This window comes from Salvelinus fontinalis, chromosome 39 (assembly GCF_029448725.1).
Source record: "Salvelinus fontinalis isolate EN_2023a chromosome 39, ASM2944872v1, whole genome shotgun sequence".
In the NCBI taxonomy this organism is placed as follows: domain Eukaryota; kingdom Metazoa; phylum Chordata; class Actinopteri; order Salmoniformes; family Salmonidae; genus Salvelinus; species Salvelinus fontinalis.
The window spans coordinates 15,626,355-15,645,583 of NC_074703.1; the positions used below are offsets into that span (position 1 = coordinate 15,626,355).

General features: G+C 45.9%; 2 gene segments (V, D, J or C); one reads left to right on the top strand and one right to left on the bottom strand.

The window, feature by feature from the left end:
- Positions 1-14,217: 14,217 nt before the first annotated feature.
- LOC129838781 (Ig kappa chain V region K29-213-like) lies at positions 14,218-14,866 on the bottom strand. The segment is given in 2 exon segments: positions 14,218-14,658; positions 14,784-14,866. Coding segments are annotated over 2 exon segments (402 nt in total).
- A 553-nt stretch (positions 14,867-15,419) lies between these two features.
- Positions 15,420-17,626, top strand: LOC129838782 (Ig kappa chain C region, B allele-like). The segment is given in 2 exon segments: positions 15,420-15,653; positions 17,106-17,626. A coding segment is annotated over 1 exon segment (297 nt).
- The last annotated feature ends 1,603 nt before the right edge of the window (positions 17,627-19,229 follow it).

Sequence of the window (19,229 nt, forward strand, 5' to 3'; positions counted from 1 at the left end):
ATTACATACAGCCGGGAGGAGCTATTGGATATAAGAGCAACGTCAACTTACCAACATTACGACTAGGAATACAACTTTCCCGAAGCGGATCCTCTGTTTGGTCCCCCACCCAGGACAATGGATCGGATCCCAGCAGGCGACCCAAAGTAACGGCGCCGCAGAAGGGGCGGTCTTCTGGTCAGGCTCCGTAGACGGGCACATCGCCCACCGCTCCCGAGTAAACTACAAGCCAACGTCCAGTCTCTTGACAACAAGGTAGACGAAATCCGAGCAAGGGTTGCCATCCAGAGAGACATCAGAGATTTAACATTCTCTGTTTCGCGGAAACATCGCTCACTCGGGATACGTTATCAGAGTCGGTACAGCCACCTGGTTTCTTCACGCATCGGGCCGGCAGAAACAAGCATCTCTCTGGTAAGAAGGACGGGGGTGTATGGCTTATGATTAACGAGTCGTGGTGTGATCATAACAACATACAGGAACTAAAGTCCTTTTGTTCATCTGACCTAGAATTCCTTACAATCAAATGCAGACCGCATTATCTACCAAGAGAAATCTCTTTGATGATAATCACAGTCGTGTACATCCCACCCCCCAAGCAGACATCTCGACGGCCCAGAAAGAACTTAATTTGACTCTATGTAAACTGGAAACCACATATCCTGAGGCTGCATTTATTGTAGCTGGGGATTTTAACAAGGCTAATCTAAAAACAAGGCTCCCTAAATTGTATCAGCATATCGAATGCACGACCCGGGCTGGCAACACCCTGGATCATTGCTACTCTAATTTCCGCAACGCATATAAATGTAACGGCTGTCGTAGTCGTTCTCCTCCACAGACGAGGAGGAGCATGGATCGGACCAAGATGCGGATTGGTAAGAGTTCATTATTTAATGGAAAAACAACAAACACTACAAAATACAAAAACCAGCAAACGTGACTAACCCGAAAACAGTCCTGTGTGGCCCAAACGCTGACACAGGAACAAACACCCACAAAACACAAGTGAAACCCAGGCTGCCTAAGTATGATTCTCAATCAGGGACAACGATTGACAGCTGTCTCTGATTGAGAATCATACCAGGCCGAACACAAAACCCCAACATAGAAAAACACACATAGACAACCCCACCCAACTCACGCCCTGACAAACTAAATAAATACAAAAACAAAGGAAAACAGGTCAGGAACGTGACAGAACCCCCCCTTAAGGTGCGAACTCCGGGCGCACCAGCACAAAGTCTAGGGGAGGGTCTGGGTGGGCGTCTGTCCTCGGTGGCGGCTCTGGCGCTGGTCGTGGTCCCCACCCCACCATAGTCAACCCCCGCTTCCGTGGCCTCCTCCCAATGTCCACCCTCCATGTCAATCCCACTATACCAAAGAGCAGTAACAGACTGAGGGGTAGCACCTGACTGAGGGGCAGCACCGGACTGAGGGGCGGATCCTGGCTGGCTGGCTCTGGCGGATCCTGGCTGGCGGAAGGCTCTGGCGGATCCTGGCTGGCGGAAGGCTCTGGCGGATCCTGGCTGGCGGAAGGCTCTGGCGGATCCTGGCTGGCGGAAGGCTCTGGCGGATCCTGGCTGGCGGAAGGCTCTGGCGGATCCTGGCTGGCTGGCTCTGGCGGATCCTGGCTGGCTGGCTCTGGCGGATCCTGGCTGGCTGGCTCTGGCGGATCCTGGCTGGCCGGCTCTGGCTGGTCCTGGCTGGACGGCTCTGGCTGGTTCTGGCTGGACGGCTCTGGCTGGTCCTGGCTGGACGGCTCTGACGGATCCTGGCTGGCTGGCAGCTCCTGGCTGGCTGGCTCTGGCTGGTCCTGGCTGGCTGGCTCTGGCTGGTCCTGGCTGGCCGGCTCTGGCTGGTCCTGGCTGGCCGGCTCTGGCTGGTCCTGGCTGGACGGCTCTGGCTGGTCCTGGCTGGACGGCTCTGGCTGGTCCTGGCTGGACGGCTCTGGCTGGTCCTGGCTGGACGGCTCTGGCAGGTCCTGGCTGGACGGCTCTGGCAGGTCCTGGCTGGACGGCTCTGGCAGGTCCTGGCTGGACGGCTCTGAAGGCTCGGGACAGACGGGCAGCGCTGGGCAGGCAGACAGTTCAGACCACGCTGGGCAGGCCGGCAGTTCAGACAGCGCTGGGAAGGCAGACAGTTCAGACAGCACTGGGAAGGCAGACAGTTCAGACTCAGGCTGAAGGCAGACAGTTCAGACTCAAGCAGGCAAGCAGCGCAGGCGGCGTTGGGCAGACGGCCGACTCTGACCTGCTGAGGCGCACAGTAGGCCTGGTGCGTGGTGCCGGAACTGGAGGCACTGGGCTGGAGACACGCACCACAGGGAGAGTGCGTGGAGGAGGAACAGGGCTCTGGAAACGCACTGGAAGCCTGGTGCGTGGTGTCGGCACTGGGCTGGGGTGGGAAGGTGGCGCCGGATATACCGGACCGTGAAGGAGGACACGCGCTCTTGAGCACCGAGCCTCCCCAACCTTACCAGGTTGAATGGAAAAACACACATAGACAACCCCACCCAACTCACGCCCTGACCAACTAAATAAATACAAAAACAAAGGAAAACAGGTCAGGAACGTGACAATAAAGCCATCCCTCGCCCTCCTTTCGGCAAATCTGACCACGACTCCATTTTGTTGCTCCCAGCCTATAGACAGAAACTAAAACAGGAAATCCCCTTGCTCAGGTCTGTTCAATGCTGGTCCGACCAATCTGATTCCACGCTTCAAGATTGCTTCAATCACGTGGACTGGGACATGTTCCCGATAGCGTCGAACACCAACATTGATGTATACGCTGATTCGTTGAGCAAGTTTATTAGCAAATGCATCGATGATGTTGTACCAACAGCGACTATTAAAACCTTCCCCAACCAGAAACTGTGGATTGATGGCAGCATTCGCGCAAAACTGAAAGCGCGAACCACTGCTTTTAATCAGGGCAAAGCGACCGGAAACATGACCGATTACAAACAGTGTAGCTATTCCCTCCGCAAGGCAATCAAACAAGTTAAGCGTCAGTATAGAGACAAAGTAGTCGCAATTCAACGGCTCAGACACGAGAGGAATGTGGCAGGGTCTACAGTCAATCATGGACTACAAAAACAACACCAGCCCCGTCGCGGACCCCGATGTCTTGCTCCCAGACAAACTAAACAACTTCTTTGCTCGCTTTGAGGACAATACAGTGCCACCAACATGGCCCGCTACCAAAACCTGCGGACTCTCCTTCACCGCAGCCAACTTGAGTAAAACGTTTAAACGTGTTAACCCTCGCAAGGCAGACGGCCCAGACGGCATCCCTAGCCGCGTCCTCAAAGCATGCGCATACCAGCTGGTGTGTTTACGGTCATGTTCAATCAATCCCTATCCCAGTCTGCTGTTCCCTCATGCTTCAAGAGGGCCACCATTGTTCCTGTTCCCAGGAAAGCAAAGGTAACTGAGCTAAATGACTACCGCCCCGTAGCACTCACTTCCGTCATCATAAAGTGCTTTGAGAGACTAGTCAAGGATCATATCACCTCCACCCTACCTGACACCCTAGACCCACTCCAATTTGCTTACCGCCCCAATAGGTCCACAGACGACGCAATCGCAATCACACTGCACACTGCCCTAACACATCTGTACAAGAGGAATACCTATGTAAGAATGCTGTTCATCGACTACAGCTCAGCATTTAACACCATAGTACCCTCCAAACTCGTCATTAAGCTCGAGACCCTGGGTCTCGACCCCGCCCTGTGCAACTGGGTCCTGGACCGGCCGCCCCCAGGTTGTGAGGGTAGGAAACAACATCTCCACCCCACTGATCCTCAACACTGGGGCCCCACAAGGGTGCGTTCTCAGCCCTCTCCTGTACTCCCTGTTCACCCATGACTGTGTGGCCATGCACGCCTCCAACTCAATCATCAAGTTTGCAGACGACACTACAGTGGTAGGCTTGATTACCAACAACAACGAGACGGCCTACAGGGAGGGGGTGAGGGCCCTCGGAGTGTGGTGTCAGGACAATAACCTCACGCTCAACGTCAAGAAAACAAAGGAGATGATCGTGGACTTCAGGAAACAGCAGAGGGAGCACCACCCTATTCACATCGACGGGACAGTAGTGGAGAAGGTGGAAAGTTTTAAGTTCCTCGGCGTACACTTCACGGAAAAACGGAAATGGTCCACCCACACAGACAGTGCGGTGAAGAACGCGCAACAGCGCCTTTTCAACCTCAGGAGGCTGAAGAAATTTGGCTTGTCACCGAAAACACTCACAAACTTTTATAGATGCACAATCGAGAGCATTCTGTCGGGCTGTATCACCGCCTGGTATGGCTACTGCGCCGCCCACAACCGCAAGGCTCTCCAGAGGGTAGTGAGGTCTGCACAATGCATCACCGGGGGCAAACTACCTGCCCTCCAAGACACCTACACCACCCTATGTCACAGGAAGGCCAAAGAGATTATCAAGGACAACAACCACCCGAGCCACTGCCTGATCCCCCTGCTATCATCCAGAAGGCGAGGTCAGTACAAGTGCATCAAAGCTGGGACCAAATGACTATAAAACATTTTCTATCTCAAGGCCATCAGACTGTTAAACAGCCATCACTAACATTGAGCTGCTGCTGCCAACATACTGACTCAAAACTCTAGCCACTTTAATAATTAAAAATTGGATGTTATAAATGTATCACTAGTCACTTTAAACAATACCACTTTATATAATGTTTACATACCCTACATTACTCATCTCATTTGTATATACTGTACTCTATACCATCTACTGCATCTTGCCTATCCCTTTCGGCCATCGCTCATACATATATTTATATGCACATATTGTTATTCATTCCTTTACACTTGTATGTATAAGGTAGTTGTTGTGAAATTGTTAGATTACTTGTTAGATATTACTGCATGGTTGGAACTAGAAGCATAAGCATTTCGCTGCACTCGCATTAACATCTGCTAACCATGTGTATGTGACCAATAACATTTGATTTGATTTGATTTTAAATTGACACGCTGGACCAAAATGAATGAATACAGGGGTCAATTTAATTGCATATTAGATTAAGCATTTGGAGACGCCTACTATTTTAGAAATGTCACATACTATAAAACATTGTTTTTCACCTACTATTTAGTAAGCTAGTATGGGTATTCAGACACGACCGCTCTCTTTTCCCTTCTCAGCTACTGGAGTCATACCCAACTAGAGCAGTCACTGTGAAATCTGAGGCAGTTTTTTGTATGGCTCTATATCACTGTGTTAACAACTGTTTGGGTAGTTTTCACTCTGACAGTAGTAATCTCCTGCAACTTTACTTTGGTAAGGTGAGGTAGCTATTGTCAGGGTAATTTTCTATAAATTATATTACTTGAAGATGGAGGGCAAATATCCAGATGAAGATATTGAAGATAATGGCGCTGGAGGGGATGGCTGCCGTTTTACGGGCTCCTAACCAACTGTGTTATTTTGTTTGTTTTTTCACGTTATGTTGCTGCTACCATCTCCTATGAGCGAAAAGAGCTTCTGGACATCAGAACAGCGATTACTCACCTCAAACTGGACAAAGATTTTTTCTTTAACGAGTCCGATGCGATGGACATTCTGCTTTCTCAAGACCAGGCCCAAATCCCTGTCATTTGCGTGATGAAAAGAAGGAGAAACAGGGTGCAGAGGTCGGGGTGCCTTCTGAGAATTTGTAGGTGAGTGAGTAAACCTCCACTGCCATCCTATTGGCCAACATGCAATCATTGGAAAATAAAATGGATGATCTACAATCAATACTATCCTACCAACGGGACATTAAAAACTGTAATTGTCACACCCTGATCTGTTTCACCTGTCCTTGTGATTGTCTCCACCCCCCTCCAGGTGTCACCCATCTTCCCCATTATCCCCTGCGTATGTATACCTGTGTTCTCTGTTTGTCTGTTGCCAGTTCGTCTTGTTTGTCAAGTCAACCAGCGTTTTTGTATCAGCTCCTGCTTTTCCCCACTCTCTCTTTTCTCGTCCTCCTGGTTTTGACCCTTGCCTGTCCTGACTCTGAGCCCGCCTGTCTGTCTGTCTGCCTGTCGTCCTGTACCTTTGCCCCACCTCTGGATTATCGACCTCTGCCTGACCTGACCCTGAGCCTGCCTGCTATCCTGTACCTTTCCCCTGTTGCTGTAATAAACATTGTTACTTCGACACGGTCTGCATCTGGCTCTTACCTTTATCCTGATAGTAATATCTTATGTTTCACCGAGTCAGGGCTGAACGACAATGGATAATATAAACCTGGCTGGGTTTTCTGTACATCGGCAGGACAGAGCAGCTATATCTGGGGCGGGGGTATGTGTCTATTTGTCAATAACAGCTCGTGCGCATGGTCTAATATTAAAGAAGTCTCGAGGTATTGCTCGCCTGAGGTAGAGTACCTCATGATAAGCTGTAGACCACACTATCTACCAAAAGAGTTCTCATCTATATTATTCGTAGGCATCTATTTACCACCGCAAACCGATGCTAGCACTAAGACCGCACTCAACGAGCAGTATAAGGCCATAAGCAAACAAGAAAATGCTCATCCAGATGTGGCGCTCCTAGTGGCTGGGGACTTTAATGCAGGCAAACTTAAATCCGTTATACCTAATTTCTATCAGCATGTCACATGTGCAACCAGAGGAAAAAAACTCTAGACCATCTTTTCTCTACACACAGAGACGTATACAAAGCTCTCCCTTGCCCTCCATTTAGCAAATCTGACCATAATTATATCCTCCTAAAGCAGGAAGTACCAGTGACTCGCTCAATACAGAAGTGGTCTGATGACGCAGATGCATGTAATTCTTGGTGGGGCAAAAAAAAGTGGGATGCATGCCAGCAAAGACACTACACAACACAACACTAAACAATACATGAATTGCACTATAACAGTGACAAATGGTGCCCACAAACTATTAGGGTCTACATAAAGCGTCCCAACACCTTACCACTGCTACACCTGGCTTTCAGCGGAGCATTGGCAGCGAAACAATTCATTCAGCCTAATTTACTGCCTTTAAAAAAAACATAGGTGTTATGGCTGACTTGCTTAAACAAATGTGGTTTCTACTGACAATTGAGATGTACAAACTATGGCATAAGGGGACGACAAGCGGATAAGAGGCAATATGTAATTTCGATTAAGACATTAACGAGCGAGCGATGACGGGCGTAGTCAATATAACTATTTGTTCAGCACTTTTGAAATGTACAGCAACAGAATTCAGAACATGGGCCGTTCTTACAGTGTACTCCCTGTACCACAAGTCAGAACCGTAGGATAAATAAAGGGGGCTTATAAACAGACAATAAAAGCTCTTACAATATTTGATCATTACGTTTCTCTAAAACAGGTTATAGGCTACATGTGCACCACCAAGTTAGAACAGTAGGCAAACTTAAGAGGTGAAAATAAACCAAATTATTAGGGTGTGGCACATTGAACGCCGTTTGGGTCTTTGCGTGTCAAAAAAGATATACATCATATAACGCTATTTGACACGTTAAATAAGCTTTAATTTGACACGTCAAATAACACAATTCCATTATAGAATGTCGTTTGTGCTGAATTTGCACGTGCTAGCCAGGCACCACCACTACTATCAGTAGCACTGTCAAAGCTGTACAAAAAAAGTTGGCAAACAAGCACACACCGGGAAACGAACGATGTGTTTACAATACCACGTTGGTGAAAATAGACCAAATTATTAGGGTGAGGCACATGGGCTACTAACAGTTTACTACAAACATACACTTAGTATTACTTTCTTAGCTACAGTATACACATATCCCTTGCAAATTACATCATTTATGCAGCAGCATAAAATACATTTTTGGACTCCCCTTTTTGAAGGGGGCGCAGCAGTCCTTTGTGGGCAAATTTTGTCATCAAACTTTGTCATCAAAGTCTGGCATTCTCTGGATTTATGGTGGGAACTCATGTTTTACCTATAATTTCTTTTCATTATTTCCCTTCATATGACAAGGATTAAAAAGGATTTGCCAGTAGATTGTCGACTTGATTCATGATGATGACTGCTATCTAAGACTTTGAAAGTCAGATGTTGACATGATCAGTCCAATCAAAGCAACTGTACATATAACGTGATTTGACATCATGTTATCTGTGGCCAATGACCTTGAGCCTTCTTGGAAGGGCACTTGTAATATAACTCTATGGCAGGACCCAAAGGGCTGAAATTTTGGATGCCTACCCTTACTAAGCACTTAAACTTGCTGATAACATAGTGTCCCCATGAGTGACAGAACACTGAGCCAATCACGGCGCAATGCTCCTATTTTCTGCTGGCTCGCCCCACCACAGAAAGCACTGAGCTAGGCTGAAACACCTGCATTTTGGAGCTGCCTTACGCAAGAAAAAAAAGAAACCATGTATATATGCAGCTTTATTAACTGAAAGATATCTTTTTTTTACATTGTTTTCAAACTTATATGTGACACGTATTAATGCCAAAATAACATGCAAAACAGGCAAGCCCCCCCAGAATTTTTTTTTTGATATGTATATATTTATTTATATATGTATTTATATATATATATATATATATATATATTTTTTAAATGTATGCCCCACCTGCCCTGAATGATGGGTTGCCACTGGCTACGCTACAGGACTGTTTTACTAGCACAGACTAGAATATGTTCCGGGATTCTGTGAGAGAAAAATCACATATTTACCTGATTTGTTTAATATGAGTAATTAACAATTAATATACGTAACAATAGTAGAGACATTTCTTTAGTGCCAATGCTGTGCTTCTGAGAAGGGATGGTTCATATTTTCTACACTCACTCCCCGCAGCTGGTCTAGGTGTGTAGTCAAGGACATGGGATAGAGATAAGCTTGAAGAACACATAGACCTGTATTGTTTCAATTTCTCTTTGCGTTTGAGTAACCTGGTCATACGGCATAAGACAAAGAGCCTCTGAGAAGTGACCACAGTTCTTCAGCCCATCCTGTTCTTTTTCTATCTTCCAAGGGCACAGCTTTGGGGAGATAGAAGAGCATGGTGGTATCTTGGTGGAGAAGGGAGTAAATGGAACTTCTGTTATCACTTGTTTGTCTGCTATGATCTCACACATCCGATACACCTGGCTACAAAAATAAAATAAGGTAGCTTATGATGCCCTGGTCTGCCAGGGAGGGTTGGAACCAACCATGACTAAGCAGTTTTGTGTTTCTATATAAACCCTGTGCGTCTCTGTATTATTTGTGCTCTCACTCTATTCACTCTGTGTGTATGTAGTGAACTTGCTCCCTTATTAATAACTGAATAAAGATTTAGTATAACTCTGACTTGTGTGATAAGTTTGTCTCTCCTCATTAGATAATACAGAAATAACCACCACAATTTACCCAATGGCATTGAAGAGTATACCACCTCAGTCACCTGCTTCATCAATAAGTGCATTGATGACGTCGTCCCCACAGTGACTGAGCGTACATATTGCAACCAGAATCCATGGATTGCAGGCAACATCCGCACCGTTCTAAAGGCTAGAGCTGTCACTTTCAAGGAGCGGGACACTAATCTGGACACATGAGAAATCCCGATATGTCCTCAGAAGAACAATCAAACAGGCAAAGCATCAATACAGGACTAAGATTGAATCCTACTGCACCGTCTCTGATGCTCGTCGGATGTGGCAGGGCTTGCAAACTATTACGGCATACAAAGGGAAACCCAGCTGCGAGCTGACGCAAGCCTACTAGATGAGCTAAATGCCTTTTATGCTCGCTCCGAGGCAAGCAACACTAAAGCGTGCATGAGAGCACCAGCTGTTCCGGATGACTGTGTGATCACACTCTCCATAGCTGATGTGAGCAAGACCTTTAAACAGGTCAACATTCACAAAGCCGTGGGACCATACGGATTACCAGGACCTGTACTCAAAGAATGCACGGACCAACTGGCAAGTGTCTTCACTGAGATTTTCAACCTCTCCGTGACCAAGTCTGTAATTCCAACATGTTTTGAGCAGACCACCATACTCCCTGTGCCCAAGGAAGCCAAGGTAACCTGCCTAAATGATTACCGCCCCGTAGCACTCATGTCGGTAGCCATGAAGTGCTTTGAAAGGCTGGTCATGGCTCACATCAACACCATCATCCCAGAAACCCTAGACCCACTGCAATTCACATACCGCCCCAACAGATCCACAGATGTTGCAATCTCAATCGCACTCCACAATGCCCTTTACCACCTGGACAAAAGGAACACCTATGTGAGAATGCTGTTCATTGACTACAGCTCAGCGTTCCACACCATAGTGCCCACAAAGCTTTTCACTAAGCTAAACACCTCCCTCTGCAACTGGATCCTGGACTTCCTGATGGTCCACCCCCAGTGGGTAAGGCTAGGCAACAACACATCTGCCACGCTGACCCTCATCACTGGGGCCCCTCCGGGGTGCATGCTTTGTCCCCTCCTGTACTCCCTGTTCACCTACAACTGCGTGGCCAAACACGACTCCAACACCATCATTAAGTTTGCTCATCGACATCGATGAGACGGCCTATAGGGAGGAGGTCAGAGACCTGACAGTGTGGTGCCAGGACAGCAATCTCTCTCTCAATGTGAGCAAGACAGAGGAGCTTATCGTGGACTACAGGAAAAGGAGGGCCGAACAGGCCCCCATTTACATTGACTTGGCTGTAGTGGAGTGTGTCGAGAGTTTCAAATTCCTTGGTGTCCACATCACCAATGAACTATCATGGTTCAAACACAGAAAGACAGTCGTGAAGAGGGCACGACAACACCTTTCCCCCTCAGGAGATTGAAAAGATTTGGCATGGGTCCCCAGATCCTCAAAAAGTTGTACAGCTGCACAATCGAGAGCAACAGGAACAGAATGTTAAATAATGAAACAGTAATTGTGGGATTGAAATCAGGTGTGTAAAACAAAGACAAAGACAAATGAAAAATGAAAAGTGGATTGGCGGTGGCTAGAAGGCCGGTGACGTCGACTGCCGAACGCCGCCCGAACAAGGAGAGGGACCGACTTCGGCGGAAGTCGTGACAGTACCCCCCCTTGACTCGCGGCTCCAGCAGCGCGCCGACAACGACCTCGGGGACGACCCGGAGGACGAGGCGCAGGGCGATCCGGATAGAGACGGTGGAAATCCCGTAGCAACGAAGGGTCCAGGACGTCCTCCATCGGCACCCAGCATCTCTCCTCCGGACCGTACCCCTCCCAATCCACGAGGTACTGAAGGCCCCTCGCCCGACGCCTCAAGTCCAGGATAGCTCGAACAGCATACGGCGGGGCCCCCTCTATGTCCAGAGGGGGTGGAGGAACCTCCCGCACCTCAGCTTCCTGGAGTGGACCAGCCACCACCGGCCTGAGGAGAGACACATGGAACGAGAGATTAATGAGATAATCTGGGGGAAGCTGTAACCTGTAGCGTACCTCGTTCAGTCTCCTCAGGACTTTAAATGGCCCCACAAACCGCGGACCCAGCTTCCGGCAGGGCAGGCGGAGGGGCAGGTTTCGGGTCAAGAGCCAGACCCGGTCCCCCGGTGCGAACACCAGAGCCTCGCTGCGGTGACGGTCAGCGCCCTCTTTTTGCCGCCTCACGGCCCATTGTAGGTGCACATGGGCGGCGTCCCAGGTCTCCTCCGGGCGCTTGAACCATTCGTCCACCGCAGGAGCTTCGATCTGGCTCTGATGCCACGGTGCCAGAACCTGCTGATACCCCAGTACGCACTGGAAAGGAGAGAGGTTAGTGGAGGAGTGGCGGAGTGAGTTTTGGGCCATCTCTGCCCAGGGGATGAACGCCGCCCACTCTCCCGGGCCGGTCCTGGCAATATGACCGCAGAAACCTACCCACATCCTGGTTTACTCTCTCCATCTGCCCTTTACTCTCGGGGTGAAAACCTGAGGTGAGGCTGACCGAGACCCCCAGACGTTCCATGAACGCTCTCCAGACCCTGGACGTGAACTGGGGACCTCGATCAGAGACTATGTCCTCAGGCACACCGTGCCGGAAGACATGAGTGAACAGGGCCTCCGCAGTCTGTAGGGCCGTAGGGAGACTGGGCAAAGGAAGGAGACGGCAAGACTTAGAAAACCGATCCACAACGACCAGGATCGCGGTGTTGCCCTGTGAGGGAGGAAGATCCGTCAGGAAGTCCACCAACAGGTGTTGTAATTTCCCTCTGGGCAGGTGCCTGGGAGCCTTGCACTGGGCGCACACCTAGCCGGAGGAAAACATAAACCCTCACGTCCTTGGCCAAGGTGGGCCACCAGTACTTCCCACTAAGGCAACGCACCGTCCGCCCGATGCCAGGATGACCAGAGGAGGGTGACGTATGGGCCCAATAGATCAAACAGTCGCAGACAGCAGGCGGAACGTACAGGTGCCCAGCTGGACACTGGGGGGGGGGGGGGGGGGGGTGAGTTCTGTACGTCATGCCCGCTCGATGTCCGCGTCCAGCTCCCACACCACCGGTGCCACCAGGCAAGAGGCTGGAAGTATGGGAGTATGATCCATGGACCGCTCCTCTGTGTCATAAGGACCGACTTCGGTGGAAGTCGTGACAATACTAGTACTTCAGTACTATCAGTACCTATTGTTTTATACTAGTACTTCAGTACAATCAGTCCCTATTGTATTATACTAGTACTTCAGTACTATCAGTACCTATTGTTTTATACTAGTACTTCAGCACTGTCAGTCCTTATTGTATTATACTATTATTTCAGTACTATTAGCGTGGTACTGAGAGTGCTCTGTGTGTGAATGTGCTCACTCTTATGTGAAGGACCTCACCAGAATGAATCCTTGAGGTGGACTTTTGGAAGTGGCACAAAACTGGTGCTGAAAATTAGGTATATATTCTCTCATTAAAAAATGTAATCTATTGAACAACATTATGAGATGTTATCATCTTCTCCAGAGGAAAGACTTTCAGGCTATATCTTTTTAGACATTTCTATGGACAGAGTCACCAAAGTGAGAGAATACCACCAAGCTTATGTAGCAATAATAAACAATACACCTCTAAGATCTGCTCTTAGAACTCACACCGCTAAACAGTTCCTTTCCATAACATATATATTTATCATGTTGAATTCCTAATATGATTTTATTAAATTAGATGTTTTTGCAATGGCTTTCAACAATGTGTAGTCTACACTTCTCCATTATTTTTCCTCTGGTCTTCTCTACCTCCAATCCCCTGGGAACAGAGTGAACATCTGGTGACAGTACTGCTCTATTCTGGAACAAGCAGAACCAACCAGCCCTGTCTATGCAAATCTCAGTTTCGCTCCTACAGCTACCAGTCTAGCAGTTGAACAGTTTCACTGCCTGAAGTAACCTGGACTGGGCAAGATGTGAGGGAGTGGACTAGTTTGAACCTCTATGGTGGATTCAGGGAGGGTACAATAACAGATATTCCACCATGTAATCTATGACAGATAAAATGGATATTATACATAATGTAGATATGTCTAATGCCTGAACCCAGCATTGTGTCTTATCCATAGATCTAACCGTCAGTAACCTGCTATTCAAAATAGTTATGGTTGTAAGGTGCGTATGGGGATTGTATCTAGGGAGTCTGATGCTGATGTAACATCACCTTCTTTCTCTTTACATTTTCTTTTGCATATTGGAGTGGTATTGTGGGTATTTCAGAAGTTCAAATAACTTGTAGGTGCATAACAATGATGATAATGATGATGATGATGGTGATGATGATGATGATGATGATGGTGATGATTATGATTATGATGGTGATGATGGGAACATGTGATCTGAATGATGCTTTCTATGAATGATATTCAAAGTTGACTTCACAACACCAGTGTTCCATGTCACTGTCTCTTGTATGACAGAACCTCAGGTTGTTTTAATGGGTTATAATCATGTTTTATCATCTCAGTAAATAAGGTTGAATCTTTCCTTGAAACTCACTACCTGACTGGGGGACCTTGGGATATTTATTCACGAAATAATGTGAGACATTATTTGACATAGCTAGAGTCCATTCAACGGATTGTCTGGAATGTTAATTACATTTTTGTTGGCCATAGCAAAAGGGAAGGACTATGTATTTCGTCTGGACCTATGGGTGTTGTCAGTTCAGGAATGATTTAACATGACGGTGGAATACTTGACATATTGTCAGCATCACTGATATATTTAGCTCAGTGTATTTTAGTTCAGTCAGTGTTCTATGTCTCTGTCTCTCCCTCCTCAGCACCTGCAGTAGGTCCCAGCTGTAGCAGTACAGTCACTGTGCAGTCTGACTGAGGGAGGTTTTTGTACGGCTCTGTATCACTGTGTGAACACTCCACCACTGTGGTAACTCTGACAGTAGTAATCTCCTGCATCTTCAGCCTGGACTCCACTGATGGTCAGAGTGAAGTCACTATGAGTTCCACTGCCACTGAATCTAGATGGAGTCCCAGACTGAAGGGTTTTAGCATAGTAAATAAGGAGTTTAGGAGCTCCTCCAGGTTTCTGTTGATACCAGGCTAGACGGGGATAAGAGGTCCCTGCATCATACACATTACTGCTGGTTTTACAGTTCAGAGAGACTGGCTGTCCTGGGAGAACAGCTTTCACAGCAGGAGTCTGAGTCACAGTGTACTGTCCTCTGGATTCTGAAACATAGAGAAACTAGTAATTATACATCACCAGGAATAAATAAAACAATATCAACAACTGTCCAGTTTACTCACTGTTTACTTTTCAGTATACAATGATACTGTAGAACATGTTTTTTTACCCTTGATGTTGAATGCAAGTGTGCAAATGAGGATGGTAAAAAATGTCATGGTTGTTGTGGGTTCTGTTGTCATGAAGGACAGCTCTCAGTCATGAAGTGTTAAACTCACAGGGATATAAACACTCCCAGAGCACTGAAGCATGTGCTGCCAATGCAAAGGGTTTTATGTAAATAATATTCCTGTTAAGGCCCCACATTCATAACTGTTAACCATGTAACTATTTACAGATTATACAGACACAGACTATTTTATAATGTTGTAAATACCTTATACTGTAAATCAGTGATCCAAGATGAAGATTATACTCCTAACCCAGGACTATCAATCCCTATTGTATTATACGAGTACTTCAGTACAATCAGTCCCTATTGTATTATACAAGTACTTCAGTACTATCGGCACCTATTGTATTATATGAGTACTTCAGTACTATCAGTCCCTATTGTATTATACTAGTACTTCAGTACTATCAGTTCCTATTGTATTACACTGGTACTTCAGTACTATCAGTCCCTATTGTATTATACTGGTACTTCAGTACTATCAGTCACTATTGTATTATACTGGTACTTCAGTACTATCAGTCCCTATTGTATTATACTGGTACTTCAGTACTATCAGTCCCTATTGTATTATACTGGTACTTCAGTACTATCAATCCCTATTGTATTATTCTAGCGCTTCAGTACTATAAGTCTTTATTATATTATTCTAGTATTTCAGAACTATTAGGGTGGTACTGAGAGTGTTGGTACACCTAGTGTGTGTAGGTGCTCAGTCTTGTGTGAAGGAAGTTTTTGTATGGCAACTTCACCAGCATGAATCACTGTGGTGGACTTTTGGAAGCGGCACAAAACTTGTGCTGAAAAGTAAGTACATTTTTGTATTCTATCATAAAACAACATGTAATCATGCTATTGAACAATGTTATGAAATGTTATGTTCTCCAGAGGAAATACTTTTAGGCTATATCTTTTTAGAAATGTCTGTGGACAGATTGGTAGATTGGTAGAGGGCAGAGAAGTGAGAGAATTGTTCACATATCACCAAGTTTATTTGGCAATAATGTATTCTGACATGCGATTTAAAAAGAGCACATTTTGATATACAGTATTGCATATCACCTCACTGTTCTGTCAACTACTATTTCTATAATAAAAGCAACACTGTATTGTATTCATAGTCGATGTTACCACTGACATGGCTTAAAGTTGAACGTCATCTATAGTTTTGAATAGTATTTTGAGGTCATTGTGGCTTGTGTCTCGAGTAGATTTGACAAAATTGATTTGGAGATTTACACTGTGAATAGTCAATCTGATTATTAAATCTGAATATGTGATATCTCTTTACTGCATGTCTCTGTAGAAATAGGGGCCATTTGCCAGACACATTCATCCTAGTCCTGGACTAAAAGCAAGCTCAGTGGATAATCTTCATTGAATGTTCTTTTTAGTCTCGTACTAGTCTTCATCTGTGTCCAGGAAACCCCCTCCTAGTGTTTTGTTGCTCTTGGTGGGCTAAACTGTAGAGCATGAATATAACATACATTTATCTGATGGATTGTTTTGTCCAAAAATATTTTCAGTATCTTTTTGCCTTTATCTTTATAGATTCATTGTTATGTTGTTGTCAGTTGTTCTCTGTACTGTTGTAACGGCTGTCCTCCTCTTCTTCATCCGAAGAGGAGCAGGGATTGAACCAAGGCGCAGCGAAGTTTGAATACATAATGAATTTATTGACAAGACGAAAAAAAACGAACTTGACTATACACTAACAAAACAAATAAACGGTGTAGAACAGATCTGAACGACGGACTCACATAACACACGAGAACGCACGAACAGGGAAAAAGCCTACACATAAATGACACTTAACAAACAAACCGAAACCAGTCCCGTGTGGCGCAACGACATACACAAACACAGGAGACAATCACCCACAACGAACACTGTGACAACGCCTACCTAAATATGACTCTTAATTAGAGGAACGCCAAACACCTGCCTCTAATTAAGAGCCATACCAGGCGACCCAAAACCAACACAGAAACAGAAAACATAGAATGCCCACCCAACCTCACGTCCTGACCAACTAACACACATAACAACTAACATAAATAGGTCAGGAACGTGACAACTGTATCTAATTGTTAATCCTGTGTGTATTGCCTCTCCTCACCTCCTCTCTCTCTCTCTCTCTCTCTCTCTCTCTCTCTCTCTCTCTCTCCCTCTCTCATATCCTCTCATCTCCTCTCCTAATATATTCCATCAAGGAGTAGTACTAACTGACCCTTCTCTCTCATCTCTCCTCTTCTCCAGCTGGTCCCTCTGTCAGACCCACAATGTCTCTGCTCCCCCCGTCCTCTGAGCAGCTCTCTGGTGGCTCGACCACACTGGCCTGCCTGCTGAGTGGCTACTCCCCCCAGGGGGCGATGGTGAGCTGGGAGGTGGACGGAGCGGAGGTGAAGGAGGGGGTCCTGACCACCACAGAAGAAGAGAAGGGCGGCCGCTACAGCCGCAGCAGCACTCTGACCCTGAGCAAGGCACGCTGGGAAGAGGGAGAGGTGTACACCTGCAGGGTCGCCCATGACGACACCAGTGATGCGGCCGCCTTCCGTAAAAGTCACTGTAGTGTCTAGAGACCGGAGAAGCCATTGTAGGGGTCTAGAGAGTCCCCACATGGTGCAAGTGAAGGAAACAGTTGTGTTTTACAGCTGCATGTTACAGTATATTAGTGAATAATATCAGTAGTGCTGTGTGATAAATGAACTATTTTTATTCAGTTGTTCATGTCTTCTTGCCTCTGAATTAAAATAAAGATTGTTTTGATTGAAAACTAACCCCAATAGTTCATTTAATCATCACTCCAGTGATCACTATCTCATGAATATGCAGCACATTTCATACTAATTTAGATCAATCAGGTTCTATCGTTTCAGCATTGTAGCATATAGCTACTTTCAAACAGAATAAAAAGGGCATATGATACATCAAATACTCTGCAATAATGTTTACAACTGAATGATCCTGTTATACTGTAGCACCAATACCAGTGATGATAATTAGTAATATTTGATAATAAACCTCTGAGATCTGCTCTCAGAACTCACACTGCCAAACAGTTACTTTCCATAACATATATATTTATCATGTTTCATTCCTAATATGATTTTACTAAATTCAATGTTTTTGCAATGGCTTTCAACAATGTGGGGGTCTTCTCTACCTCCAAGCCCCTGGAAACAGAATGAACATCTGGTGAAAGTGCTGCTCTATTCTGGGACACGCAGAACCACCCAGTCATGTCTATGCAAATCTGTTTCACTCCCACTGCTACCAATCTAGTTTCAGTTTCACTGCCTGGACTGGGCCAGATGTGAGTGGGTGGACTATATTTACTGTAAACTCTATGGTGGATTCAAGGAAGGGGACTTTCTTACACTGAATAACCCACCATTTAATAGATTACATAAGATGGGTATTACTAGAGACAGGCATTGACAGTTACTGACACGTGTCTAATGTCTGAGTTCCACATCTTTTTCTTTCATACACGGGGGGAAGTGGAGGCTGAAATGTTTCACATTTTTGGGACTTCTGCGACTCGGTGGGGTTACTTTTTATATTTACACTGAGGTGTCATGACAATATAGCAATATTCATCTGTAATTTAATCAGGATACTGATGATGATGATAATGATATGTGTTATGTGTTTGAATCATGTTGATTAAATTCTAGCTATTCAAAAAACAATCCTGAGGGGTTTTAAAGCTGAGATCGAATAGGGTGAAACTGCCACTAGTCACCCCAGGCGCATATGTTATTGTTTTTGTTTGTTTTTATAAACGGGGCCAGGACCATCCTGCATCATGGTAAAAAATATCTTTGAACATACTCTGCTGTTCTATCACTCATGCAATGCTGTCCAAGGGACAAAAACAGTGTTGTATGTTTGAAGTAAAGTCTTTGTTGTTGTAATGTTGCAAACGAACTTGAAAGTTTCACCGCTACGGATTCCAACTTTAACCATTGTACATCATCTCTACTCAGATTGGTTGGTGGTTTTCCTTGAGTTACTCAACAGAGTCAACATGTAGTTAATGATCAAGTGGAACATTTAGTGATCAGTTATGATCTAAGGTCTTCTAGACACAGCTCTAGTTTGACTCTATTGTTGTTCAGCTCTACTACACACTGTGTCATTGTACTGGATCATCTCCTCCCCTCAGCACCTGCAGTAGGTCCCAGCTGTAGCAGTACAGTCACTGTGCAGTCTGACTGAGGGAGGTTTTTGTCAGACTCTATATCACTGTGTGAACACTCCACCACTGTGGTAACTCTGACAGTAGTAATCTCCTGCATCTTCAGACTGGACTCCACTGATGGTCAGAATGAAGTCACTCCCAGATCCACTGCCACTGAATCTAGATGGAGTCCCAGA